The 27,744-nt window shown below is 46.4% G+C and overlaps 1 protein-coding gene across 6 annotated transcripts in view; it reads right to left on the bottom strand.

The window, feature by feature from the left end:
* The window catches only part of ADGRB3 (adhesion G protein-coupled receptor B3), a 1,321,417-nt gene that overhangs the window by 587,986 nt on the left and 705,687 nt on the right, over nt 1-27,744 (bottom strand). For all 6 annotated transcript variants that reach the window (XM_073675497.1, XM_073675498.1, XM_073675494.1 and 3 more), the window contains one exon: nt 20,584-20,778. In XM_073675497.1, coding sequence (XP_073531598.1) covers nt 20,584-20,778 — 195 coding nt within the window. The remainder of the gene's footprint in view (nt 1-20,583; nt 20,779-27,744) is intronic.

Genomic DNA, 27,744 nt, shown 5'->3' with positions numbered 1-27,744 from the left:
GAGCCGGATCAGATGGGGGTTGTAGTCTCCGAGTGGCGGTGACCCGGTCCGTGCCCAGGGTGTCAAGCTCAGTGTGTGGCAGTCCTTATAGATGTTACTAGATGTTCTTTTATGTCGACTACGCCACCCGTTGAATTGCGGTCAATACGGCCGCCGCTGCAGCAGGGTCCGCTGAGGCTGGTGATGTGTGTGCAGCTCAGGTAGTATAACCCCCAACGGGAGGGGTATAGCCTCAGGGGGTCAGGTGTAGAGGATGGTGGTTGTGGAGGTGCAGGGAGGATGGTAATGAGACTCAGAGTCGGGCTGTGCAGTTCAGGGTCTTTACTTACTGCTGTTGTTCTGGTCACTCCGGCCTTGAGTGACCGCCCGAGCCGTGCTGCGTCCACCAGGTCCTGGACTCGGCCAACTCCCAAGTAATTCTGGAGCGTGATCCTGAGCTCCCTTTCTGACGTTCCTTCTCTCTGGCCTTCCCCACCAGGGATCCACCTAAGTCCGGCTCCCTCGGGCCTCTTGTTGGTAAACCCTTGTCTCTGGGTTCCCTGACCCTATTCCTGGTCTGCCTTCCGGGTGGATTTAGTGGGTGGCCGTGGCAGATCCTGCCCATGACCTCCGGTCTCTGGCTGAGGATTAGTGCCCTCCACCAGCTTGGGATCCGGTACCCTTGTGCCAACTCTTCACCCTCTGATCTAATCTTGGGTTCTCGGAGTTCTCTCTTCTCCCCCTCTGGGTCCTTCTTTCTCCTCTCTCTCTCTGGGCCTTGGAGCTGCTCTTCTCCTCTGCTCTCTTCCTCTGACTCTGCACAAAGACTTCTCTACAAAAGACCCTGTCCTAAGATGGTTCCCACCTTATATACTCCCTCTATGTGTGAGCTCAGGTGACCAGCACCCAATGAGCTCCTAGCATTACCCAGACTGCTCCCCCTATCTGCCCCTACACTACTGGGATGTTCCACCCCCCTCCCACTCCAGCCAGGGACAGACACTGTCGTACCTGCACATTTCTCTAGTGGGAGTACCATTGGTCTGTCCCCCGGAAATGGGATGTGTGTAGTGCATGCAGCCTACTGAGCTCAGTTCCACACTCCATCCTTACCCGGGAGTGGAATACCACACCTCTGGCTTGAGGTGTAATACCCCTGTAGCAGCCGAATCCTCAGGGTGCTACATTCCCCCCTGGTAAATCACAGCACGTCCTCGGGCTGTAAGATACAAAAACATCCAAAACATACAATTATTTTTCATAAACATAAACATATAAACATATAAAACATCATATATATCATCAGCATAAACTTTTCCATATAAAACTTTCCATAAATAACAGTCTTGTAAACACTCTTGCTCCTCCGGCCACGGTGCAACTTGTGACCGGGAAAAGCGCGACAGTCTCTTAAAGAAAATGGTTTCCTATAAAACCGGTAGGGGGCGCCTTAGGAAGCGCAACTATATACAAGGGGAGGTATGGCCGCTCTCAGTCCTCGGCCAGGTAATGGGAATAGGGACACACGGTTTAACAGTTCACTCTTGTCCCAACGGGGACATATTTAAATCAGCAACAGTTCTTGGTACCCCGACGGGCAACTTTATACAGTCTCTCTCTACCGTACTTCAACGATGGTGTCCTCCTGCTCTTTCTTGTTGGTTGGTTTCAGTTTCAGACCCGTCCGGGTCCTCTTGCTCCTCCTCACACCGCAGCTCCTCCTCCGTCAGGCGATGCACATGGAGGGCGTAGGGTCCTTTGGCACACTTGTGCCGGGTGAAGGTGACCTCGTCCCCTACATACAGGTCACGACCTCTGTGTCCCTCCGGCAGATGGCTTTCTACGTCTCTGCGGGTCACAAAGACGTTGCCGGGGGTATGATGGTCTCTAGTGAAGCCCCACCCATGCTGCAGGTTGAATTTTATCACAGTCCCGGTGGTACGGGGACCATGAGCTGCACGGGGGTTCCTCCTGGTCCGGCTCTTCTGCTCCGCGCTCCTTATCTGTGCTTGCTGTTCCCGGACCCGCCTCTCTCTCCGCTCCTTCTCGAAGACCTCGAGCTGCTGGCGGCAGCACTCTGCACGCTCCGCTGCGGCCGCCCGAGTCTCCTGAGTGAACCCCATGAGGTCTCCTCCGGTGGAGTCCCACTCAAACTGTGCCTCCTCCAGCGGGGGCGAGGTCCTCTTTACAGGCTTCGGAGCTGGAATCAGGGGCTCGCACATGGGCCTTGCTCTCTGGAGTTCCAGCTGAATGTACTCCTGGGGCCATACAAAGGGCTGCCCATCCGGGCACGTATGCTGGGCGAATAGATCTTCACCCAGGTGCGGCACTCGAGATGTTGAGGGCGCGTTGATGGTAGCGGCGCCCGGGTTAACCAGGCCTTGCGACCAGGCCTGGGGCACCTTAAAGGCAAAGGGCACCGTAAGAACGGCGGCGCCCGTGGTTACTCGGCCCTGCGACCAGGCCGGTGGCTCCGCGGAGGTAGGGGGCGCTGTTGGAATTGCGGCGCCCGGGGGTACTAGGCCTTGCGACCAGGCTGATGGTATTTCCTGCTTGGCCACGCTCGAGGTCGAGGCGTGTGACGTCACAGGGGTCGCGGCCGCGGTTTCCAGTTGAGGCCTAGTCGGCGGCGGTGACGATGCAGCGACGGGCACGGCAGGGGGAACTTCGGGCTCTGCGACGGGGAGCTGGGGCAGGCACGCGGTTTCCCGGCTCGGGGTAGAGACGTCCCCTTTACCTGCCTCCGTCCGTTCAGCTCCCTTCTCGGCGCCGTCTCCGGCCTTGAGTCCTCCTGCACCATCCTCAGAGGCGGTCTGTCTCCTCGTCTCGGGTGGCGTGCTCCGCTGTCGGGTTTCGGTCTGCTGGGCCATCTCTCGGCTCCACTCCGCCAACGTCTCTCGCTGCACCCGGGCCATCCTCCGTGCGAGGCCCTCCAGCGCAGTCTGTGCACACTCCCGGTCTCGGGGGAGCTGTGCCAGGACCTCCACTAAGCCTAGTGGGGTCGTTGCTTGCAGCAGGCTCCTGACCACTGGGTCGGTGCTGCCTGACTCTCCCTCCATCTCCGGGTAGGCTCTCTCTGGACTACTCTCCAGACTTCTTGTCTCCGGGTGCGCTCTCTCCAGACTTCTCCAGGCGACACCCATCTTTGCTCTCTTATTCTGTCTCCGCCCACATTGAAGGTGGTCCCGGGGCAACTTTGTGATTGTCAGTTCCAGGGGCAGTTCTCTCACGCTGATGGACACTTCCAGCATCACAGTCTCTGTTGGTGGGCGCGGTTTCCGCTTTTGGCGCCATTCTTCGACCTGGCCCACGATGGGAGGTGGCCTCTTGCCACCCTCTGGCACGCCCATAATGGCGTCCGCTCTTCCAAGGCGGGAAAAAGCTGCAAATGGCGGACAACCGGCGGGAAACGACCTGTGATGGGGTCCGTTGGCGGGGACCCTCCGGAACCGGCGGGAGACTACTTTTTAAGGTAACGGTGAACTTTTCTTCAGGCACGCAGTACCCGGTTGTTGCGGGCACGTGATCCTGCCGACTACGCCAAAGTTGACGCGCCCCCTGGGCCAGTGTTGTTTGGGGGATACCCGGAGCCGGATCAGATGGGGGTTGTAGTCTCCGAGTGGCGGTGACCCGGTCCGTGCCCAGGGTGTCAAGCTCAGTGTGTGGCAGTCCTTATAGATGTTACTAGATGTTCTTTTATGTCGACTACGCCACCCGTTGAATTGCGGTCAATACGGCCGCCGCTGCAGCAGGGTCCGCTGAGGCTGGTGATGTGTGTGCAGCTCAGGTAGTATAACCCCCAACGGGAGGGGTATAGCCTCAGGGGGTCAGGTGTAGAGGATGGTGGTTGTGGAGGTGCAGGGAGGATGGTAATGAGACTCAGAGTCGGGCTGTGCAGTTCAGGGTCTTTACTTACTGCTGTTGTTCTGGTCACTCCGGCCTTGAGTGACCGCCCGAGCCGTGCTGCGTCCACCAGGTCCTGGACTCGGCCAACTCCCAAGTAATTCTGGAGCGTGATCCTGAGCTCCCTTTCTGACGTTCCTTCTCTCTGGCCTTCCCCACCAGGGATCCACCTAAGTCCGGCTCCCTCGGGCCTCTTGTTGGTAAACCCTTGTCTCTGGGTTCCCTGACCCTATTCCTGGTCTGCCTTCCGGGTGGATTTAGTGGGTGGCCGTGGCAGATCCTGCCCACGACCTCCGGTCTCTGGCTGAGGATTAGTGCCCTCCACTAGCTTGGGATCCGGTACCCTTGTGCCAACTCTTCACCCTCTGATCTAATCTTGGGTTCTCGGAGTTCTCTCTTCTCCCCCTCTGGGTCCTTCTTTCTCCTCTCTCTCTCTGGGCCTTGGAGCTGCTCTTCTCCTCTGCTCTCTTCCTCTGACTCTGCACAAAGACTTCTCTACAAAAGACCCTGTCCTAAGATGGTTCCCACCTTATATACTCCCTCTATGTGTGAGCTCAGGTGACCAGCACCCAATGAGCTCCTAGCATTACCCAGACTGCTCCCCCTATCTGCCCCTACACTACTGGGATGTTCCACCCCCCTCCCACTCCAGCCAGGGACAGACACTGTCGTACCTGCACATTTCTCTAGTGGGAGTACCATTGGTCTGTCCCCCGGAAATGGGATGTGTGTAGTGCATGCAGCCTACTGAGCTCAGTTCCACACTCCATCCTTACCCGGGAGTGGAATACCACACCTCTGGCTTGAGGTGTAATACCCCTGTAGCAGCCGAATCCTCAGGGTGCTACATTACCAATGCTCCAGCATTTTTTCAGAATCTTATTAATGACATCCTTAGACCTTTAATCGGCAAAAATGTGGTTGTGTATTTGGATGACATTCTGATTTATTCGCCTGATCTGGAGTCTCATTGGCGGAGCGTACGTGAGGTATTACAGTTATTAATGGACAATTCGCTTTTTGCTAAGCTGGAGAAATGTGAGTTCGCTGTACAGAGAATTAGTTTTTTGGGCTACATTATCTCCAGTGAAGGTTTTGAGATGGACCCGGTTAAAGTTCAAGCTGTGCAGGAATGGCCTAGGCCTATTGGTTTGAAATCGATACAGAGGTTTATGGGTTTCGCCAATTATTACAGAAAATTCATAAAAATTTTTTCTATTATTGTCAAACCGCTGACCGATCTCACCAGGAAAGGTGCTAATGCGGTTCAGTGGACTTCTGAGGCCATTGAAGCTTTTGTGTTTCTAAAGGAGAGGTTCACCTCTGCTCCCATCCTTATGCAGCCTGATGTGACTAAGCCGTTTTTGGTTGAGGTTGATGCTTCTTCGGTGGGGGTCGGTGCGGTGTTGTCTCAGGAAAACAAGGATGGAGTACATCCCTGTGCCTTTTTTTCAAAAAAAATTTTCTGAGACTGAACTTAATTACGATATTGGTAATCGGGAATTGCTGGCGATTAAACTCGCATTTGAACACTGTCGTCACCTCTTGGAAGGTGCTGAATTTCCCATTCAGGTTTTCACTGATCATAAAAATCTGATCTATCTTGATGCTGCCAAGCGCTTGAATGCCCGTCAGGCTAGGTGGGCACTTTTTTTCTCGCGGTTTAATTTTTCCGTTACTTACATCCCGGGTACCAAGAATGTTAAAGCGGATGCTTTGTCTCGCAGCTTTTCTCCCATGGTCGGTGTTGAGGAGGAAGAGGAGAGCATTTTACAAGAAGGTGTTGTGATTGCTGCTTTGGACTCCGTTTTGGAGGATGAGATTCTTAAAGCTCAGGAGAGTGCCCCATCTAACACTCCCCATGGGAGTTTGTTTGTGCCTAGGACCTTTAGGAGAGATTTGTTTGTTGAGTGTCATGAGTCTCGGTTGGCAGGTCATCCAGGAATTTCTGAGACCAAGAGACTTGTGGGTCGCAGTTTTTGGTGGCCTGGATGGCAGAAGGAAGTCATTAAGTGGGTGCGCCAATGTACTGTGTGTGCAAGATCCAAGTCTTCGCATGCTCCTGCTGCGGGGTTGCTTTGCCCTCTGGAGGTTCCTAGTGCACCTTGGACACATCTGGCTATGGACTTTATTACTGACCTTCCCCCCTCTGAAGGTTTCACGGTCATCTGGGTGGTCGTGGACCGTTTTAGCAAGATGTGTCACTTGGTTCCCTTCATCAAACTGCCTTGCACTAAGACACTCGCTAAGGCCTTTGTCAAGGAAATTGTCAGACTACATGGTGTTCCTACTGACATTGTTTCTGATAGGGGACCTCAGTTCGTGGCTCGTTTTTGGCGTGCCTTTTGTGACAGGTTGGGAGTTCATTTGTCGTTTTCATCTGGATATCATCCTGAGTCTAATGGCCAGATAGAAAGGAAGAACCAGGATGTTGAGCAGTTCTTGCGTTGTTTTGTGGCAGACAATCAAGAGGGGTGGTCTGAGTTTCTGCCACTTGCTGAATTTGCTCTTAACAACCATACATCCTCTTCTGCTGGGTGTTCGCCTTTTTTTTGTTGTTCTGGGAGACATCCATCTTTTGGGTCATTCTCCAAATTGGTTTCGGCTGTGCCTGAGGAGGAGAGTTTTTCCGGTGATTTGGAGAGAGTTTGGACGGATGTGCGTGGTAATCTTCAGGAGGCTAACAAAAAATCTAAGAGGTACTTTGATAGGAAACGGCAAGAGGTTTTGTTTGCTGTTGGTGACATGGTTTGGTTGTCCTCTAAGAATCTGCGATTGAGAATTCCTTCTAAAAAATTGGGTCCCAAGTTCGTAGGGCCCTTTAAGGTGCTTCAGATAGTTAACCAATCTGCTGTTAGGTTGGAGGTTCCTACGTCCTGGAAGATTAACCCGGTGTTTCATGTTTCTCTGTTGAAAAAAGCTGATGTGTCTGATGGTGACGCCTCTGCCACTGTTCCTCCGGTGGTGGAGGACGGGGAATATGAAATTTCCCGCATCCTAAATTCTAGACGGTATAGAGGGAGTTTGCAGTATCTCGTCGCTTGGAAGGGTTTCGGACCTAAGGATAACTCATGGGTGAGGGCGGATGATGTTTCTGCTTCCAGACTTGTCAGAGCGTTTCACAGGAGGTTTCCTGGCAAGCCTGGGCCTAGGGGATCCGGAGGATCCTCTTAGAAGAGGTGGTACTGTTAGAACTCTCCTGTTAGTTTTTTTTTAGTTTGCTGGTCACATGACCATTTTTGCCTATTTAATCCGGCTCCGCCCTCCTGGTCTTGCTGGACTTCATTGTATTTACTACTCTTGAGCTAGCTTGGTGCTCTGTTGCCGTTCTCTGTTAGTTTTGCTAGGTCTTCTGACCTCTATGCTTTTTGTTGTGTGTTTGTCTTTGACTGCTACTATTTCTGCTAGGAGGTGTCCAACTTATCCCAGTCCCTAGTTCTTGTAGGGATCCCTCCCTCACATCTATAGGTCTTCGTTCAGACTAGCCGAGGACTTTAGCGGTTCTGATCGCAGGATCAGGTTCCCCGTTACATCGTAGGGATCTAGTTTAGTTCTATTGTAGGGACAGTTCTCCTGTCTTTCCTTAGTCCCTGTAGCAGATCATAATAGCTTGGGTGCATGTGGAATACTTCAGAGTAGGGACAATAGTCAATTCTCACCGATCAGGTGCTTCTTTCTGGTCCCAAGTCAAGAAGCGCCTGCTCTGTCCTTTTATGTACGGGTTTGTGCCGCAATTTCATTTTTCTTTTCTACAATATTTTTTAACTTTATCCAGATTTTCTCAATACCATTCAAGTTTAAGGGGACATTTTTTTTGCTGAGTGCTGGAATTAACCCTTCAATACTGACATACTTTTTTAGGATAATTAAATGCCCAACATTTACTAGGCAGTTTACCAATTTTTAGTATAAACTGTTGCAAACAAGGACATGTGACAAAAATTGTGCTAAAATGTGCAACTTTTCAATTCACCTAATTTCAAAAGGGACAAGAAAAGTTGTCCCATGAAGAAAAATAGAAGCTGATCTATTAGTCATCACAAAGGGAAACCACAGCTGTCTATATATTTCCTCTATGGTGGCCACTCAAGTTGCTGACTGTTTGATGCATAAAAGGGCCATTTTCCCATGTCAGGAGTTTTTATTATATACTGGCTTTCCATTTTACTATATAAGCTCTCCAAATAATCATCTGCTGATACTTCCCTCCAGCTCTTCTTCTCTTAGGTCTTCACTCTTTTGGACCTTCAATGCTGACAAGGCCTCACATGATGTCATGAAGTCGATGGAGACGATACATGTCATGACGTTAATAGGCGTCATGTCATGACATATGCAAGACTTCAATGTTATGACTAGAGATGAGCGTTGTTCTACTCGAACTGTTCGCCAATCTCAAATTCGAGCTGTTTTGGGCGGTGTTCGAGCCGGTCGGCGAACACGAACAATTTGAGAAAAATTCGGCTGTTCGAGGTTATGTTCGATAACTGTTCGTGCACCAAAATCATAACTGGATTTTTTCTCAGTAATGATGAAAATTAATGTTAATACGCAGATTGAGTGTACAGCGGGGCGGGGGGAGGGGCAGGGGATGGATCTCTGCAGGAACAATGAAGATCTCCATTTTTTTTTCTCTTTCCCGCATTTGCAGTGGGGAGGTGCAATCTGTCAGCCTATCAGCAGCGCACACACGGAGCGAAGTGCTTTTTTTCACACAAGCAAGGGCATGTGTGATTGGCAGTGTATGTCACATGTCCTTGCCCTATAAGACCAAGCCATTTTCCCCGTCGCCACCATTTTCTCACTGCTGCAGCTGCGTGTTAGACGGCACCGCTGTTGCTGTGTGCGCTATACCTTGTTAATTTCAAGCCAATTTTCGCACAAATATACAGATAGCTTGGGAGTAGGGAATAGTTGTGATTGCAGTCCTTTTAAGGACTAGGTTACAGCATTTCCTACGACTTTTATCAGGCAGGTCTGTGCTCTTAAATAGATAGATTGTGGGAGTAAAGACTAATTGTAATTGGAGTCCTTTTCAGGACTAGGTTACATCAGTTCCTATCAGTTTTTGCCAGGCAGGTCTGTGCCAGTGCTGTGCAAGTTTTTTTCACAGCATTTGGCTGAATCTAGCAAAGCTAATCCTTTTTGGCCTATTGCAGAGTGTGTTAGTCAGTGGAGTAGCCTATCTGTGTTGCAAGATATACCACCTGTGTATAGAATACCAATTTTTTTACTGCACCTAGTGAAGTAAAATCTTTTGGGCATAGCATCATTCTATTAGTCCATCTATACTGACCTCCATCAGGTTGCAAACTGAATATAATTTTTTTCTGCATCTAGCTCTGAAAAAATATTTGGGCTTCTAGCAGTGTGTGGGACTTGGTCTATTAGTCCATCTATACTGACCTCCATCAGGTTGCAAATTAAAAATAATTTTTTTCTTCATTTAGCTCTGAAAAAATATTTGGGCTTCTAGCAGTGTGTGGGACTTGTTCTATTAGTCCTTCTATACTGACCTCCAGCAGATTGCAAATTGAATATAATTTTTTTCTGCATCTAGCTCTGAAAAAATATTTGGGCTTCTAGCGGTGTGTGGGACTTGGTCTATTAGTCCATCTATACTGACCTCCATCAGGTTGCAAATTAAAAATATTTTTTTTCTGCATCTAGCTCTGAAAAAATATTTGGGCTTCTAGCAGTGTGTGGGACTTGGTCTATTAGTCCATCTATACTGACCTCCATCAGGTTGCAAATTAAAAATAATTTTTTTCTTCATTTATCTCTGAAAAAATATTTGGGCTTCTAGCAGCGTGTGGGACTTGTTCTATTAGTCCATCTATACTGACCTCCATCAGGTTGCAAATTAAAAATAATTTTTTTCTGCATCTAGCTCTGAAAAAATATTTGGGCTTCTAGCAGTGTGTGGGACTTGGTCTATTAGTCCATCTATACTGACCTCCATCAGGTTGCAAATTAAAAATAATTTTTTTCTGCATCTAGCTCTGAAAAAATATTTGGGCTTCTAGCAGTGTGTGGGACTTGGTCTATTAGTCCATCTATACTGACCTCCATCAGGTTGCAAATTGAATAAAAAAATTTTCTGCATCTAGCTCTGAAAAAATATTTGGGCTTCTAGCGGTGTGTGGGACTTGGTCTATTAGTCCATCTATACTGACCTCCATCAGGTTGCAAATTAAAAATAATTTTTTTCTGCATCTAACCCAGCCAATAGTTTTGGCCTAATACCACAGTTTGGCCACTCAGCTCTGCTCGGTTACCATCCATTGTTTTTTTGTGCAAACAACTCCAGAGTTGTGAATTAGTTAACCACCAAAATGAGTGGAAAAAGGCCTGCTGCTGGTGGAAAGGGGAATAGGCGTGTTGGGAAGGGGAAAAAAGGTTGTGTCCGTGGGGTAGGTGCAGAAGAAAGACCATCTTCCAGCCAAACTAAAATGTCTACTTCTTTTAGCGGACAATGTGATAAGATCCCTTTCTTACGGCCACGCCAATCGCTACAAATTCCAGATGAGGCACAAAAACAGAAGGTGCTTCAACGGATATCAAGTGCTCCTTTAAGTGGGCTCTCCTCCACATCAACTTCAACATCACAAATACTCCAGTCCTCAAAGGTGTCACCCAAATCGCACTTGCTTCCTCACAGCTCCCAAATCTCCAGCTGCCCGTCTGAGTATGAGGTAGAACAGATGGTTGAGTCTGCAGAGCTGTTTACTCATACTATAGCCTGGGAATCAGAGGTCGACTCCAGCGCTTCTGTGAATCCAGACGAGGAAATGATCTGCACTGATGCCCAGAATCTTTATGAGTCGGATCCAGGACCAGACGCAGAAGGTTCTGACCATAATGTAGACCCTCATTCCCAAACTGTAACTCCTGTTGGTGGAGACAATGAGGAAGACGATGATAAGACTCAAATACCTGATTGGAGCGACAACTTTAGTTTTTTGTCAGGGCAGGAACAGGTTGGCTCTGAGGACGACGGGTGTGATAACGCACAGGGTGATGATGATGAGGTCGGAGATCCCACTTACTGTCAACCCACAGTCAGCCAAGAGATGAGGTCAGCAGAGGAGGTGGAGGAAGATGCTAGTGACGACGAGGTCAGGTTGCGCCTTCCTGGACAGAGACGTAGTACTGGAAGCACGTCAACAACTGCATCCTCAAACACAACTCTGCCTCTCACCACAAGTCGTGGTGGCTCTTCAGGTCGCATGGGTGCTAAGCCTTGCATAGCCTGGGCATTTTTTCAGATCGATAAAGATGACCCAACTCGTGTTATCTGTAACATTTGTCAGCAAAAGCTAAGTAGAGGCCAAAAAATACATAGTTTGAGTACTTCATGCATGAACCGGCACATGGACATGAAGCATAAGTTGCAGTGGGAAGCTGTGTGCTACAATGCGGTCTAGCCGGCCGGGCCAACCACCGTCTGCCATATCTTGTGCATCCGCGGCCTCTTCATCCTCTGTGACTGGGGGGACAGCAGTCACACCTGTTTTGGGGCGCAGACCTGCCACCTCTTTACCCGCAACAGCCAGCGTGATTGGCAGGTCATCATTTTCTTTGGAGGTGGTAACAGCAGCTGGTCTTGAGCGCTGTCCGACATCGATAGCACCACCTTTGGATCAAGGCAACCTAACATGTCCGCCTGCATCTTCCTCACAGACCGGCAGTTTGCCGGGGACACCCTTATCAACCCCGTCTAAGCACAATAGCCAGCCCTCGGTCCCTCAGATGTGGACAAGTAAAAGACCATTTCCTCCTAGCCATGAGAAAGCTAAGAGGTTGAATTTCACCATCTGCAAGCTCTTGGCTACAGAAATGCTGCCTTTCCGCCTGGTGGACACAGAGGATTTTCGAGACCTTATGTCCGTCGCAGTGCCCCAGTACCAGATGCCCAGTCGGCACTACTTCTCAAAGAAAGGTGTGCCTGCGCTCCACCAGCATGTCGCACACAACATCACCGCTTCTTTGAGAAACTCTGTGTGTGACAGGGTGCATTTCACCACAGACACTTGGACGAGTAGGCATGGACAGGGGCGTTACATGTCGCTGACTGGGCACTGGGTAACTATGGTGACAGCAGGACAAGGGGCTGCTGTCCAAGTCTTGCCGTCCCCACGAGTTGTGCGTTAATCCTCTTTATGTCATTTTTCCTCCACTGCTTCTGCCTCCTCAACCTCCTCTCGGTCTTCCACCTGCACCCAAAGCCTGTCTGGTCATGCCACAAGCTTTCTAACTGCGCAGAAGGGATCCTGCACACCTCCTTACTATGCTGGCAGTAGGGCTCAACGTCATCAGGCGGTTTTTACATTGAAATGTCTGGGAAATGTGAGTCACACAGCTGAGGAGTTGTGGTCAGCTCTGGAGAACCAATTTCATGAATGGTTGTCTCCACTGGACCTGAAACCAGGGAAGGCCGTGTGCGACAATGCTGCAAACCTGGGTGCGGCCCTTCGCCGGGGCAATGTCACACACGTGCCTTGTATGGCTCACATGTTGAACCTGGTTGTCCAGCAATTTTTAGCCCACTATCCCAGACTAGATGGCCTTCTGCAGAGGGCACGGTCGCTGTGTGCTCACTTCCGCCGTTCGCATCCCGCAGCTCAGCGACTTACATCTCTACAGAAGTCGTTGGGCCTGCCACTTCACCGTCTAAAATGCGATGTGCCTACCCGGTGGAATTCAACTCTGCACATGTTGCAGCGACTGTGGCAGCACCGACAAGCCCTGGTGCAATACGTTCTGACGTATAGCCTGGGCCAACGAGATTCAGAGGTGGGGCAAATCACGCTGGAGGAGTGGTCTCAGATCAGGGACCTATGCACCCTTCTGCACAGTTTTGAAATGGCGACGAAGATGTTTAGTGCTGACGATGCCATTATCAGCATGACTATTCCGGTGATTTACATGCTGGAGCACATGTTAAACAGAATTCGGAGTCAGGTGGTGGCACAAGAGGAGGTGGAGGAAGTAGAGGAGGAGGAGTTGTATGCGGAAGGGCTAACATCTGCAAGGTCCAGACGGTCGGCAGCACCAAGGCGGCAGGCATGTGAGGGTGGGGGAGATGATTTTACCAGGGCGCATGGTAGCAGCCAAACTAATGAGGAAGGTGCAGGAGCCCAGGAAGAAGTGGAGGACGAACTGATGGAAGACTCATCAGATGAGGGAGACCTTGATCACATTTCTGTTGTGCGAGGTTGGGGGGAGAGGACAGAGGAAGGAAGCATGATTGCTACCTCGCCACCAACACATTAGGGACTTGGTGCTCCTGGATGCGCAACACACATGAGTGCCTTCTTGCTGCACTACCTGCAACATGACCCTCGAATTGTGAGAATTAGAAATAATCCTGACTACTGGGTTGCCACACTGTTAGATCCCCGGTACAAAAGTAAATTTGCAGAAATTATTCCTGCCATAGAAAGGGATGCACGCATGCAGGAGTATCAGCAGAGACTGTTGCAGAATCTTACATGTGCTTTTCCACAAAATACCAGTGGTGCACGTAGTGAATCTCACAGTTCCAACTTGCCAACCGTGGGACCGTCAAGTGTTCAGCACTCAAACCGTAACAGAACCACAGTATCTGCTGGTAACATCAATTTTGCGGAATCATTTCACCACTTTTTTAGCCCATCCTTTGCAAGGCCACAGGAGACAAGAAGTCTGACACATAGTCAACGCCTAGAGACGATGGTACAGGAGTATCTCCAAGTAAACATTGAAGCCACGACTGTGTCACTGGACCCTTGCTCTTTTTGGGCTTCCAATCTGGATAAATGGCCGGAGCTAGCCACTTACGCCTTGGAGATCTTGTCATGCCCCGCAGCCAGCGTTCTGTCTGAACGTGTGTTCAGCGCTGCTGGTGGTGTGCTGACAGATAAGCGCACGCGGCTCTCCACTGATAATGTAGACAGACTCACGTTCATAAAGATGAACAAATCATGGATCCGAAACGACTTTTCTACCCCTGTGTCATCCTGGGGAGAGTAAAAGCTTGATGATTGGTTAAAATCACCCTACCAAACGTTTTAAGCTTTCAAATTACTAATCATGTTTATCTGTATCTTGACTGGAAAATAATTTGGGCTTTGTAGCAGTGTGCAGCACTGATCCTATTAGGCCATCTATAATAAGCTCCACCAGATTTAAAATTAAAAATAATTTTTAGCTGCATCTAGCCCGGAAAATAATTTTGGGGCTCCGAGATGCGCAAGACACATAAGTGCCTTCTTGCTGCACTACCTGCAGCATGACCCTCATATTGTCAGAATTCGAAGTAATCATGACTACTGGGTTGCCACACTCTTAGATCCCCCAAACTTTTCGATCAACCTTTTCATTTTAATAAAGACCAAAAAAATGGTCATTTTTGAAATTATAAGCATTAGCAGGTTGTTAGAAACTGAAATCAAACAGTTTTCAACTCAAAACTTTATTCTAGGTGATGTTACATTTTCACATAGGACCCCTTGTTCGAAAGGAGCTTCTGAACTCTCTCGTCCATTGAATTTGTCAGGTTTTGGATGGTTTCTGCTTCAATTGTTTTGCATGAGGACAGAATACCCTCCCAGAGCTGTTGCTTAGATGTGAACTGCCTCCCGCCATCATAGACACTCCTTTTAATGATGCTCCAAAGGTTCTGAATGGGGTAGAGGTCAGGGGAGCATGGGGGTCACACCATAAGTTTGTCCCCTTTTATGCCCATATCAGCCAGATATGCAGATGTTTTATGTGCAGCATGAGATGGTGCATTATCATGCAGAAAAATGATCTTGCTGTGAAATACACGGTTCTTCTTCTTGAACCATGGCAGGAAGTGCTGTTTGAGAAAATCCACATACATTATGGAGTTCATCTTTAGCGCCTTCAGGGATCCTAAAGGGGCCGACAATCTCTCTCCCCATGATTCCAGCCCAAAACATTACTCCACCTCCTCCTTGTTGGCGCTGTAGCCGTGTTTGCGTGGGGTGTCCATCAACCAGCCATCCTCCACTCCATTCATCTGGACCATCGAGCGCTGCACGGCACTCATCCGTGAACAAAACAGTTTTGAAATCAGTCTTCATGTAATGTTTGGCCCACTGGAGCCGTTTCTGCTTGTGTGAAGTGGATAGAGGAGGTCGACAGGATGGCATATGCACAGCTGCAAACCTCTGAAGGACCCTGCATCTTGTTGTTCGGGGGACGTTGGAGGCACAAGCAGCTTCAAAAACTTGTCTGCTGCTATGACAAGGCTTTTTTGCCGCTGCTGTTTCAACCTGACGTAATTGCCTGTAGGAAAGAGTCCTCAATTTGCCCTTATCAGCACGCACATGTGTGTACTGTGAATCAGCTACATACTTCTTGATTGCCAAGACACTTCATCCTGATCATCGCACAATGTTGATTGTAGTCATGCCTTGACCTAAACACTCCACAATTTGTTGCTTCTCAGCAGCCGACACATCCTTTTTCTTTCCCATTTTGGCAGAAAATGTAGGCTGCTTAATAATGTGAGAGAGCCTTCTTAAGTAGTCTTGCCTTTCATTGGACACACCTGCCAAACTAATTAGCACAGGTGTCTGCAATTGCTTACAGTGATATAAAGAGCCCTGACACACATCACCATCAATGAGTTTAACTGACAAACAAACAAATTCTTCCCTTATCACTCCTAAACACTTTTTGCATAATAATTTGGAACGCGGTGTACATGTGCTTTTCCACAAAACACCAGTGGTTCACGTAGTGAATCTTACAGTTCTAACTTGCCAACCGTGGTCTGTATGGAATTGTTCAATAAAGGGCCCAAAATTAAGATAACATAGATGGGAGAGGTCTCTATGAATAGGAATTCCTAAGTATTTGATACCCTGTGAGGGCCAGGCAAAGGGAAAGTTGGACTGGATGGAATCCTATATGGATTTAGGGAGGGAGACATCGAGGGCCTCAGACTTCGCTGCATTGATTTTAAAATTTTACCATGTAACAAAGTGATCTATTTCAGCCATAACAGCAGGGATGGATATATGTGATTGAGTGATATATACTAGGACATCATCAGCAAATAGAGAGCACTTGTACTCGGTGCCTCCCACCTCAATCCACCTAATATTGGGGTTATGGCGAATTGATGAGAGCAGGTGCTCCGTCACTAGGATGTATAAGAGAGGGGACAGAGGACATCCCTGCCTTGTCCCATTGGTGATTGTGAAAGGTGATGAAAATGTTCTGACGCACCCCCTGGGCCTTGGGACACCCGGAGCCGGACCCTTTTTGGTGGATGCTGGTGGTTGTAGTCTTCGTGGCGGCGATCCGGTTCCGTGGCTCAGGGCGGTCAAACCAGTGGCGGAACTATTTATGTGGTTTTGATGTTTAAATGTCCGACTACGCCACCCGTGGATTGCGGTCAGAGTGAACCGCCGCTACAGGGCAGACCGCTAAGGCTGGTGTTGTGGGTGCAGCAGAGCATAGCATAACTCCCCACGGGAGGAGTATAGCCTCAGGGCAGTGTATGCGGAGGATGTGGGTGATGGTGCAGGGCAGCAGCAGTAACGACACGGAGTCAGTGATGCAGTTCAGGGCCTTTACTCACAGTTCTTATTATCCAGACCACGTCTGCAGGTAACGGCTGCCCACGTCGTACTGTGCTCACCAGGTGAGGGGCTCAGACAACTCCCAGATAACTTTGCAGCGCTTCACAGGACCCCCTTTGTGTGTCCTTTGTCTGGCCTTTCTTACCAACACTTCTGTCCGGCTGCCTCGGGCCTCCTCTTGGTAAACTTGGCGCCAGTTTCCCTGACCCTATGTGGTGCCTTCCTAGCGGGTGGAGCAAGGGGCTGCGCCACATAAAATGTCAGAGCCTCCGGTTTCTAGCTGAGGGTCGTTTCCTGCCTCCACTAGTTCGGGGACCGGTCTCCCCCTTTGGCCTGACCCCTCCACGCAGGTGGATTCGGGCGTGCGGTGGCGACTCGCCCGTCCGCACCCCTGGGATCCCTTCATTCCTCGTTCCTGGAGCCTTCTCCGCTCTTCTTCCTTCCTTCTCCCTCTTGCAGGCCTGGGCCTCTGTTACTAGGCCCGCCTCCGGAGCAGAGCTCATGCAGAGCCCCTGCTCCCTGCCACTTCTGCTCAGACTTCTCTGCACTGAACTAAGATGGTGCCCACCTTTTATACTCCCTTCTCAATGCACCCAGGAACTGCTTCCTCCCTGCTCCTGCACTGCAGGGTTCCCCTTCCTCAGTGTTCCCTCCCCCCACTCCAGCCAGGGACAGGGACTGTCGTGCCCATCTCAGGGGCATATTGGTCGCCCTGCCCCACGGCAATGTGGTGTAATGCATGCAGGTGTCGGGTCCTGATCCACACTCCATCCTTATCTGAGAGTGAGATATCACACCTCTGGGTGAGGTGCAATACGTCTGTAGCAACCGAGCCCTCGGTGCTACAGTTCCATTTATCTTCAGCCTAGGTGACGTATTGTGATACAGGGCCGTGATTTTGGCTATAAAAGGGTCCCCTAGACCCCTACCCCAAGCTTTTTAAGAGAATCATATATGGCGTGCCAGGAGACTCTATGGAATGCTTTCTCAGCATCCAACGAGAGTATCTACTTACAAATTTTTAACTGCATCTAGCCCAGGAAATACTTTGTGCCTAGTAGCAGTGTCTGCTAGTCAGCGGATTATCCCGGCTGTTAAGCAAGCTACACCACCTGTAGTTTGGACACTTAATTTTTTCAAAGGAAATGCTTCGGGACCACGGGATACTTAGTGAAGAGCATCAGGAGGCACCCCAAGGCATAGGGGCTGGGACTGGCACTAGGATGCCTTGCGGTGGACAGCCGAGCTCGATCCTTATAAAAGCTTTTTAACTGCAGCAGCTTTAGTGGACGCTACTGGAGCTGGAATTACGCGGCTGCTGGCATGAGACTTGCCCTCCAATAGATCCTTGTAAATGGATTTAAAGTGTATTCATTCAAATTAGAGGGACAATTTAAATTAAAAAGCTTAGAGCTGCCTCCACCACAGGGGGGCTCTCTCGACCCACCAGCGGACAGGCACCAGTATTGGGAGAGGGGGGCTGGCCGTCAGGGTTCACCGCGGCTCTGGCACAAACCCGGCGACACGGAGGTGGCACGGGCAGGAGCGGACTGGCCGTCTCGGCTTCTCACTTTTTGGATTTTAGAAGGGCATGACATGCCTATATCTGTGTCTCCCCCTCCTTTTACTCCTCCACCTCTTTTCTTTTCGCATGACTATATGTACTTGTCACTTTTCCATGTGTTAGTTGTGTCTTCTGAGCAGTTTGTCAGCTTTTGGACACCTTTGAAGGTGTTTTCTATGTGTTTCTATGTGTTTTTGTTTGCCTGCCATTGGTTTTAACGGTGTTCGAAGGTGTTCGATGAACAGTTCGACGAACAGTTCAGCGAACACACGGGTGTTCGACGAACCGAACCGAACTCGAACACTACGGGGGTGGCCCAACACTAGTTATGACGTCAAGTGAGGCTTAATCAGTGTCACATGCACCAGTGACTAGAGAAGAGAAAAAGACCAGATCTAAAGAGAGGGAGTGATCAGAGGATGGTGCTGGGAGCTGCAGTGGGAGGGCAAGTGACGGGTGAGATGTGTATAAGGTTTTTTTTTACATTTTGTACACTTCACGGCTCTAAAATTATCCAGAAAATTGGTGGCCAACCAGATGCCATATTGATTTAAGTAAATTGAACTGCAAAAAAAATTCTGATTCTGGCAAATATAATCTTTTTTTGTGAAATTATAACAAATTTAGTTGACTTCAAATTGATTTAATAATTTCTTATCATTACACTTAGAGCCATGTTTTGAGAGACTGTAAAATATAATAGAATTTTCACTATGTGAGTGCTTGTTCCCATGATGAGAATATTAGAAAAACTGATTTCTATTCTAAAAATGAACATACTAGAAAACAAATAGTAAATGCTCCATTTTATTCATATTACCATAATAAATCTAATAAAAAAATCTTGTGACACTTAATAAATCGCTAAATATTTTTGTGTGGAATATGTTCTCACTATTATTTTTATAATAACATTATTTCATTTGAAGTTCTGCTTTAATGCATAGGATGAAGTTGACATTTAGCCCATGTTGAAAATGTAATGAGACTGAAAAGCAGACGCATCATTTACCAACTAATATAATGTAACCTGAAGTGTTCTGACATGGAATGACAATTTAGTATATTGCATTTTATTGACGTAACATTGTGTAAACACGAGAATTGTACATGAATCTAAATGTTGGCATTATGTGAACTTTTTTGTTTGACACTACAGCACAAGACCTTGCTTTTTAGTATTCCCTTCAGAAAGACATTGTTTTCAAGAGCAGAATGCAATCTTATGTTTCATCATGCATTTAGATTACTTTTCCCTCGATAACGCCTTTAACATTTTTGTACATGTGGAATACTGAAAATTTCAAAGAACCGCAAAGCATCTGTTGCACGCTGAGTAAGATACTCTTAAAGGTCTCACAGCAGCTGCCGATTAAGAAAGAATATTGAATAACATTCAAATGTGTACATGAAGATCAGGCTTTAAATGTTATACTATAAGGGCAAACTGACATTACTGACAACAATAGAGCTCTATGTAATGCCATCTATAGTACGTCCTCAACTTTACATCCTTGAAAAAGAGGTGGGCTATATTAAAGTTTTTCTTATGGTAATATATCCATGTTTTGGATTTAAAGGCCTTCATACACAATAGATAGATGTTCAGCCGACACTTATGTCTCCTGACTCCCCCATACACAGGAACTTTCGACTTGGCGAAGTGTTCCTGTGTTCTTTATAAGAAAGCCGGTGCCAGACTCCTCTGAAAGTGACTTATCTCAGTGCCGACCCAACATAAATGCCTTTTAAATTTACCAGAAGTGATCCTTCTATCCCTAGACAATGGGAAGAATCAGAAGGTCTCCATATAGACATGGACCATAGCAGGATATCTAAGGGAATGAGCAGAATATTTTTAGATCTTGTTGAAATTTGCGGGTTTGAAAAACTTTTATCTAAAGTGTATGAGGATTTTTATATAACAGAACAGACTAGTTGGCCTCACATTTCTATTTCTTTGACCACTGCAGGAAAATGAGATAATAAATGGTGCTCAATCAAATTAATAGTCAACCTAGTTATAATTAGATGTGATGAGTCCCAGGGTAACTCTCTCTTTGTTCTGGCTAAAAGAAAAGGTTCCAGAGCAAGGGATTATCCACTCTGATATCCATATGTGCTAATATGCATAATTCATCATCTGTAAAATGGAGGGTCTCTATTTCTTTATGATGATAATTCTTATAAGTTCAATCAAGTAAAAAAACTAAGAATAAAAATATTCCTTCAGAGAATAATACTTTTATTCCAGTTTTGTAACCCTTTTATAATGCCATGACATTGAAGGTAGTAGCCAATGCATGCAATAGTCAACATGTCAATGCAGCCGATGAAAATGGAGGTTTTCCAGTTACAGGTGAAATAGAAGCAAGGAATGACAGAATAGGATTTTGGTACTTCTTATGTCCAATGTTTGCTAATTAAAGCTCATTCAACTACATCCTTTTTTCAGAAATAAGTAGAAAACAACCAATATAATACAAGAAAACATATTTCACTGTATGTCAAGCAAGAAATGATTGCTTCATGTCTTACCTGTACTCCATCAGATGCAGGGATGTAGCTCGCTCTTTTGAAAGTGTCTGTGACATTTCTAAGGATTTCCACTGAGATCAGAAGATCCCCAGCATAAAAATGCTTCCGCTGAGTTAAATCAAGCAGTGTTTTAGTCACCTGAGACATTCCTTCCCCTGCCAACATTCTTTGTCCCTTGGCAAGATGTTCTTTAATCTGTATCGATCAAATAGATGGCATATATTTAAAATATGACACTTGCAAGATTGAAAACCAGTACATAGCATACAGTACAATGTTTGGAAACATTGCTCCATCTGTCTTATTTCTACAAACCTTAAAATTTAGACTTAAGTGAACAGTAAGATGGCGTTATACAAATGAGAGCATTGGCACTGCTCCGGTAACTGCCATTGTGCACAACCATATGTTTTTTCTCTAGTATCATTGTTAGAAATAGTCCTTTTTCTAATCTACAGGACTACAATGAAACTCACTTGCCCTACATGAGTGAGGAGTCTGTATTCTTCAAAATGAACTTCAGACAAAGGCGGGAGATTATAATAGCTCCAGTCTAGAGAGCATTGAAAAATACAAGCTGTTATAAATTTTGGCCTTCGTTGTCTGCTGCTTAATGACTATTGGCTACTTATGCAGTCCTCTAATAAATTCTTTATTGTTGTTTAAAGTTTAAAAATATATAAATTCTACAAATAATGTCCAACGCTTCAAAAGACTAAGATATATATTGTTTATTGGAAATATAAAAAAAACCACACTATATCATATTCAAGTATATGTGCACCAGGAAAATACAAAACACCTAGGTGGAAATATGAGGGTAAGGGTATAGTAAAGTATCAGATCATATAATCAATGATAATTCAATCATGCAAAGTTGTACAAATGTATAATCAAGATGGTAAATCCATCTATTTGCAGTGCATTTGCAATTATGCACATCTATACATGATAATATGTAAGACAAAGCATGGTCATGAGGACGCAGTCTGACGGCCATATAAATCAGACTGAGATCAGACGCAGTGTACGGACTGGCCGGCGTCCCTCAGACCCAAGGGTGACAGCTCTATGTATTTCTATGCAGCTGTCACGCTTGGGTTGAAAGAGCGGCAGGCCAGTCCACACACTGAGTCTGATCTCAGTCTGATTTATATGACAACATGACTGCGCCCTTAGTATTATTAATAGTTACCCGAAACACATAAGAGATGACCGCACCCCGGTAACCCTTGGTCAACCAATCCACTTAAAAACATATTACATCTAGAACTATGCTAATGTTTTCATTTGTATATTGAAATCTTATTTTTTTCCAGTCTGCTGAAAATGTTGAATTAGGTTTGTAATGGGATTTTCCAAAAGTGGCCATGTTCCAACAGGAGTACCATCTTAAGGCGACGGCCCCACTATCAGTATTTGGTCAGTATTCGGTCAGTATTTTTTCTCAGGAGTGGGAGCCAAAACCAGGTGAGGAACAATCAGAGAAAAGGTATAATAGAAACAAGTCACCAATTCTGCATCTATTACCTACTCCTGGTTTTGACTCCCACTCCTGAGAAAAAATACTGACCGAATACTGACCAAATACTGATAGTGGGGCTGTGGCTTAACACTGCACATGGCTTTAAAAATTAACTTATGTGCAGTAAAGTGCAAAGAATGAATCAATAGACATTGCTGATGAACAGGTCTTATCACAATACCCTTCATCAGTGACCAGAGAACCATCCGGTTTGGGATTTAGACTTAAGTGAACAGCAAGATGGCGTTATACAAATGAGAGCATTGGCACTGCTCTGGTAATATTAAAGTAAATGTATTAAATGATGACATCTATATTTTGTTAAGTATTTTAATAGAAACAATGCAAATATGAATTATAATACTTCTCCTGAATTAGAACAAACTATGAATCACCAAAAAATAAGTGAAAAAACAATCATCCTTATCCTTATTAATTATGGTCTATCTTTAAATTTATATTATTAATACAAAATAGCTGAAAATATTCTGTATTTCTAAAAACCTTCACAAGTGTACATGCAAAGAAAGCAGTAAAAATCTAATCTGATTGCAAGCATGGAAGACCTCAAAGAAGTAATTTAGAAGATACATAGATTGATGTTGTAAAGGTCAACAGTGAGGTGATATTCTAGTGATTCTTAGTTTTCTTTTCGAGATTTCCCCAGGGTCAGTTGTCATCCACACTACAGGTAGTTGAGGAAAATCCGGGGTAAATTTATTACAAGGTTGAATTGTCAAACTTACACCCCAAAATGTGTTCTAATTACACTAAAAGAAGAAATCCTTCTGAGAAAAGATGATAAAACTCCAATAATAATAAGATAATTGTCCCCTAATATATTCTCTTAAGACTGATGTGTAAATTGTCTTAAAAGAAAATGCCTCCTTAGAAAAAATATTTCCTGGAATACCATCTTTCAACTGTCAGTCATTCTTGGAATGTAAATAGCTAATTTCTCTACATTCTCTGCCATTATTAAAAATAAGTTTTAAAATAAGGTTTTACTGTAAAATTACTATAGTTTTTTCTTTAATATGAGAAAGTTGATTAAACGTGAATCCACAACAGCATTGCATGGACCCCACAGTTATCTTCTGGACTTTAATATGCTATGGGATGCAACAGATCACAGTTGACCGTTGCCGTCTTGTGTTGGAAATACCACTTGATTGCAGGGCTCATTTTATTGCTATGAAAATGCCATTTTATTGCTATGAATGTGCTGCAGTTTATAAGCTATGCCATACACGGGCATTATACACCACTATAATATTATGTCATGCCGCCATTATTCTCTTTCGGTTAAGTTTGTTCCTTACTAGTGTTTGGTTATGCTATATTACCATGTATCTGATGAGACAGATTTATAACAAATGTGTTGCATGAACACATGATACACCACTTGAGAATTGCAAGTCGGTCTTGACATCAAAGCTAGTCATTATGGGGACTATGCCTCAGGTCAGAGAAATGTTGATTGCTAGGTGTTGCTGGACAGGAGTTGTAATGTCTGAGGTATCACTAGTAAGGGAGGGTTTTGCATTGTCCTTTAGGAGTTAGTGTGCACTGTGGTGGTGCTAACATGACTGGCTTATCCATCATCACACCCCCTGTAGTGTCTCAGGGATAATAAATGCCTCGACTTTCCCTTCAGTAGATGTCAGACACATACAGCTGACACAGACAGGCAATGGAGGAGAAGCTGTGCTGCAGAGAGAAATGCCTGCACCATAGTTAGCTAGAAAGTGTGGATGAGTAGCACCCTCTATTAAGGTACAGCACCCTAGGGATCAATATTGGTAACAGTGTTCTGAAAATAACCTCTGCTCTGGCTGCAGTTAGTGATGTTTGTCCCAAATGGAAAAGACCAGACTGTTTTCATTGGCAAATTAAGCCTATAGAGAGGTTGGGTATGTCATGGCATACATACCCCATGCTAAGCACATCCACCAGCATAGATGAGGAAATAGCTGCCCTATAGTGCTGAAATGTGGGCCATACCAGAGAAGTCTGGAAGCTGGTGCCTGAGATCAAAGATGCGTTCCGCACCAGAAGTGATGAGGAAACTGATACCTGTGTATGATTGGCTGTGATGCGATAACTGTAAAAGCTCGGCCACAAATGCCAGACAATCTTCTGCAGGAAATTGCTACCAACCAGCAGCAATAGTGTTTGTGATAAGAACTTTTAGTGTGGACTGAGTTACTCAAAAAGGGACACAGAGACTGGTGCACTATGCTGGAGAGAGTGCTGAGAACATTCTCAGCAGACCGTTATAGATGTCTGGAAATTGTTGCAACTGTTAACAAATAACAATCCCGAGCTGCTTTTAAAGTGTGCTTTCATCTGAAACGCCACAGCATTTTAGAGTCAAATGTGCAGTACATGGCATACGTCATACATTTAGTGTCTGATACAGTGGTGGCCAAAAGCAATTCTGTCAGATAATACTCAGTTTCTTCCTGAAAATGATTGCAATCACAAATTCTTTTGTATTATTATCTTCATTTAATTTGCTTGCAAGGAAAAAACACAAAAGAGAATGAAGCAAAAATCAAATCATTGATCATTTCACACAAAACTCCAAAAATGGGCCAGACAAAAGTATTGGCACCCTCAGTCTAATACTTGGTTGCACAACCTTTAGCCAAAATAACTGCGAACAACCGCTTCTGGTAACCTTCAATGAGTTTCTTACAATGCTCTTCTGGAATTGTAGACCATTCTTCTTTGGCAAACTGCTCCAGGTCTCTAATATTTGAAGGGTGCCTTCTCCAAACTGCCATTTTGAGATCTCTCCACAGGTGTTCTATGGGATTCAGGTCTGGACTCATTGCTGGCCACCTTAGAAGTCTCCAGTGCTCTCTCTCAAACCATTTTATAGTGCTTTTGGAAGTGTGTTTTGGGTCATTGTCCTGCTGGAAGACACATGACCTCTGAGGGAGACCCATGACCTCTGAGGGAGACCCAGCTTTCTCACACTGGGCCCTACATTATGCTACAAAATTTGTTGGTAGTCTTCAGACTTCATAATGCCATGCACACGGTCAAACAGTCCAGTGCCAGAGGCAGCAAAGCAACCCCAAAACATCAGGGAACCTCCGCCATGTTTGACTGTAGGGACCGTGTTCTTTTCTTTGAATGCCTCTTTTTTTTCCTGTACACTCTATGTGGATGCTTTTTCCCAAAAAGCTCTACTTTTGTCTCATCTGACCAGAGAACATTCTTCCAAAACGTTTTAGGCTTTCTCAGGTAAGTTTTGGCAAACTCCAGCCTGGCTTTTTTATGTCTCGGGGTAAGAAGTGGGGTCTTCCTGGGTATCCTACCATACAGTCCCTTTTCATTCAGACGCCGACGGATAGTACGGGTTGACACTGTTGTACCCTCGAACTGCAGGGCAACTTGAACTTGTTTGGATGTTAGTTGAGGTTCTTTATCCACCATCCGCACAATCTTGCGTTGAAATCTCTCGTCAATGTTTCTTTTTCATCCATATCTAGGGAGGTTAGCCACAGTGCCATGGGCTTTAAACTTCTTGATGACACTGCGCACGGAAGACACAGGAACATTCAGGTCTTTGGAGATGGACTTGTAGCCTTGAGATTGCTCATGCTTCCTCACAATTTGGTTTCTCAAGTCCTCAGACAGTTCTTTGGTCATCTTTCTTTTCTCCCTGCTCAATGTGGTACACACAAGGACACAGAACAGAGGTTGAGTCAACTTTAATCCATGTTAACTGGCTGCAAGTGTGATTTAGTTATTGCCAACACCTGTTAGGTGCCACAGGTAAGTTACAGGTGCTGTTAATTACACGAATTAGAGAAGCATCACATGATTTTTCAAACAGTGCCAATACTTTTGTCCACCCCCTTTTTTAGGTTTGGTGTGGAATTGTATCCAATTTGGCTTTAGGACAATTCTTTTTGTGTTTTTTCATTGAAGACAAATTAAATGAAGATAATAATACCAAAGAATTTGTGATTGCAATCATTTTCAGGAAGAAACTGAGTATTATCTGACAGAATTGCAGGGATGCCAATACTTTTGGCCACCACTGTACATGCTGCCCTTAGATCAAGAAGCATGTATCAGCTGCCAGGTTACCTTTAAAGGGGTATTGCGCCATTAAACTGTTCATCCCATTCTAAAAACAACCTTTTTACAAACTAACATATTATTACAGAACAACAGAATGTTGAAGCAAATCTTTAGAGCAAAGATCTAGTTTGGACTAGGGCTCAGGGCTCAAGGCTTGTCAGAGTGTGATCAGAGTGTGATCAGAGTGTGATCAGAGTGTGATCAGATTTTGTCATATGAGGAGTAGATGTAGAAAAAAAAATGTCTCCTTCTTCTCCATTCTGTCGGTCCATGAAATTTGGACTGCACTCAGATATCATCCAAGTGCAGTCCAATGTTTCTCACACAATCATTGACTTTCTTGGCCTAATGCAATCCGAATATTGGATCAAACTTGAGAATTGAGCAGGTACGAGGAAAAAATATAACGTGTGCACGGCCCCATATAATAACATTGGTCCTGGTGAGATCCGCTGTTTCATGTATGTCACATAATTTTTTTTAGAGTGCTCTCTATGGAAAAATACCAAGGTTTTTTAACCATTGGCACAATTTTACATAATTTACTTAATGTAACATGCAGGTAGTCTATGCATACCTAGCATAAATTGAATATAACAATAGAAAGTAAGATATTATTATCAGAAGTCATAGGTCAGGAGTCAGACCTACCTACCAGGGCCGGCGTCAGCACCCGGCGTACCCGGGCAAGTGCCGGGGCCCTGGAAAATCAGAGGGGCCCAGCCGCCCACTCACTGTCGGGGCCCGGCCCACACACCCGCCCGCCCACTAACTCACTGTCGGGGCTGGGCCCACACACCCACCCGCCCACTCACTGTCGGGGCCGGGCTCACACACCCGCCCGCCCACTCACTGTCGGGGCCGGGCCCACACACCCACCCGCCCACTCACTGTCGGGGCCGGGCCCACACACCCACCCGCCCACTCACTGTCGGGGCCATGGCCGCATCTTCGGCACCTGTTCAGTGACGCAGGCGCTGCTTGATTGCCGGCACTCCCCCAGTCCCAGAAATGGCCGCGTGCTGTCAGGCTGTGTCTGCTAGTAATGACACGGCAGGGTCGACGGCACTGCACCTTTAATTTTGCTTGTGTGTCGCCCCTGCCGCGTCATTACTAGCAGACACAGTCGCACAGCGCTCAGCCATGTCTGGGGGAGTGCCATCAAACACCGTCGGAGCGGAGGTCCTGCACAGATGGGGGGGAGCGGCCCGGACCCGACCGCAAGTGGGCCCCTCTGATGGTCCAGGGTCATGAAGTCTGTGACACGCCGGGGGCCCTGCACTGCCCCATACCTGAGGAGCTGCTGGACAGGACACTGGTCCGGGGACAGGTGAGTGAGGCTTCCCCAATCCCCATATTAAAAATACTTGTAATGGGTCTGTGTGAGTGCATGTATGTGAATGTCAGTGTGTATGACTGTGTATATATATTTGTCTGTTTTATATATGTCTTTAAGAATTTGTGTAAAAATATGTGTTTGTCTGTATGTGTACATGTCTGCGTACCGTGTGTGCATGTGTGCATGTCTGCGTACC

Source organism: Phyllobates terribilis, unplaced genomic scaffold, assembly GCF_046119375.1.
Source record: "Phyllobates terribilis strain yellow unplaced genomic scaffold, ASM4611937v1 Scaffold_3__8_contigs__length_932513732, whole genome shotgun sequence".
In the NCBI taxonomy this organism is placed as follows: Eukaryota; Metazoa; Chordata; class Amphibia; order Anura; family Dendrobatidae; genus Phyllobates; species Phyllobates terribilis.
The sequence above is the reverse complement of the archived record's forward strand: the minus strand, read 5'-3'. Positions and strand labels throughout refer to the sequence as shown.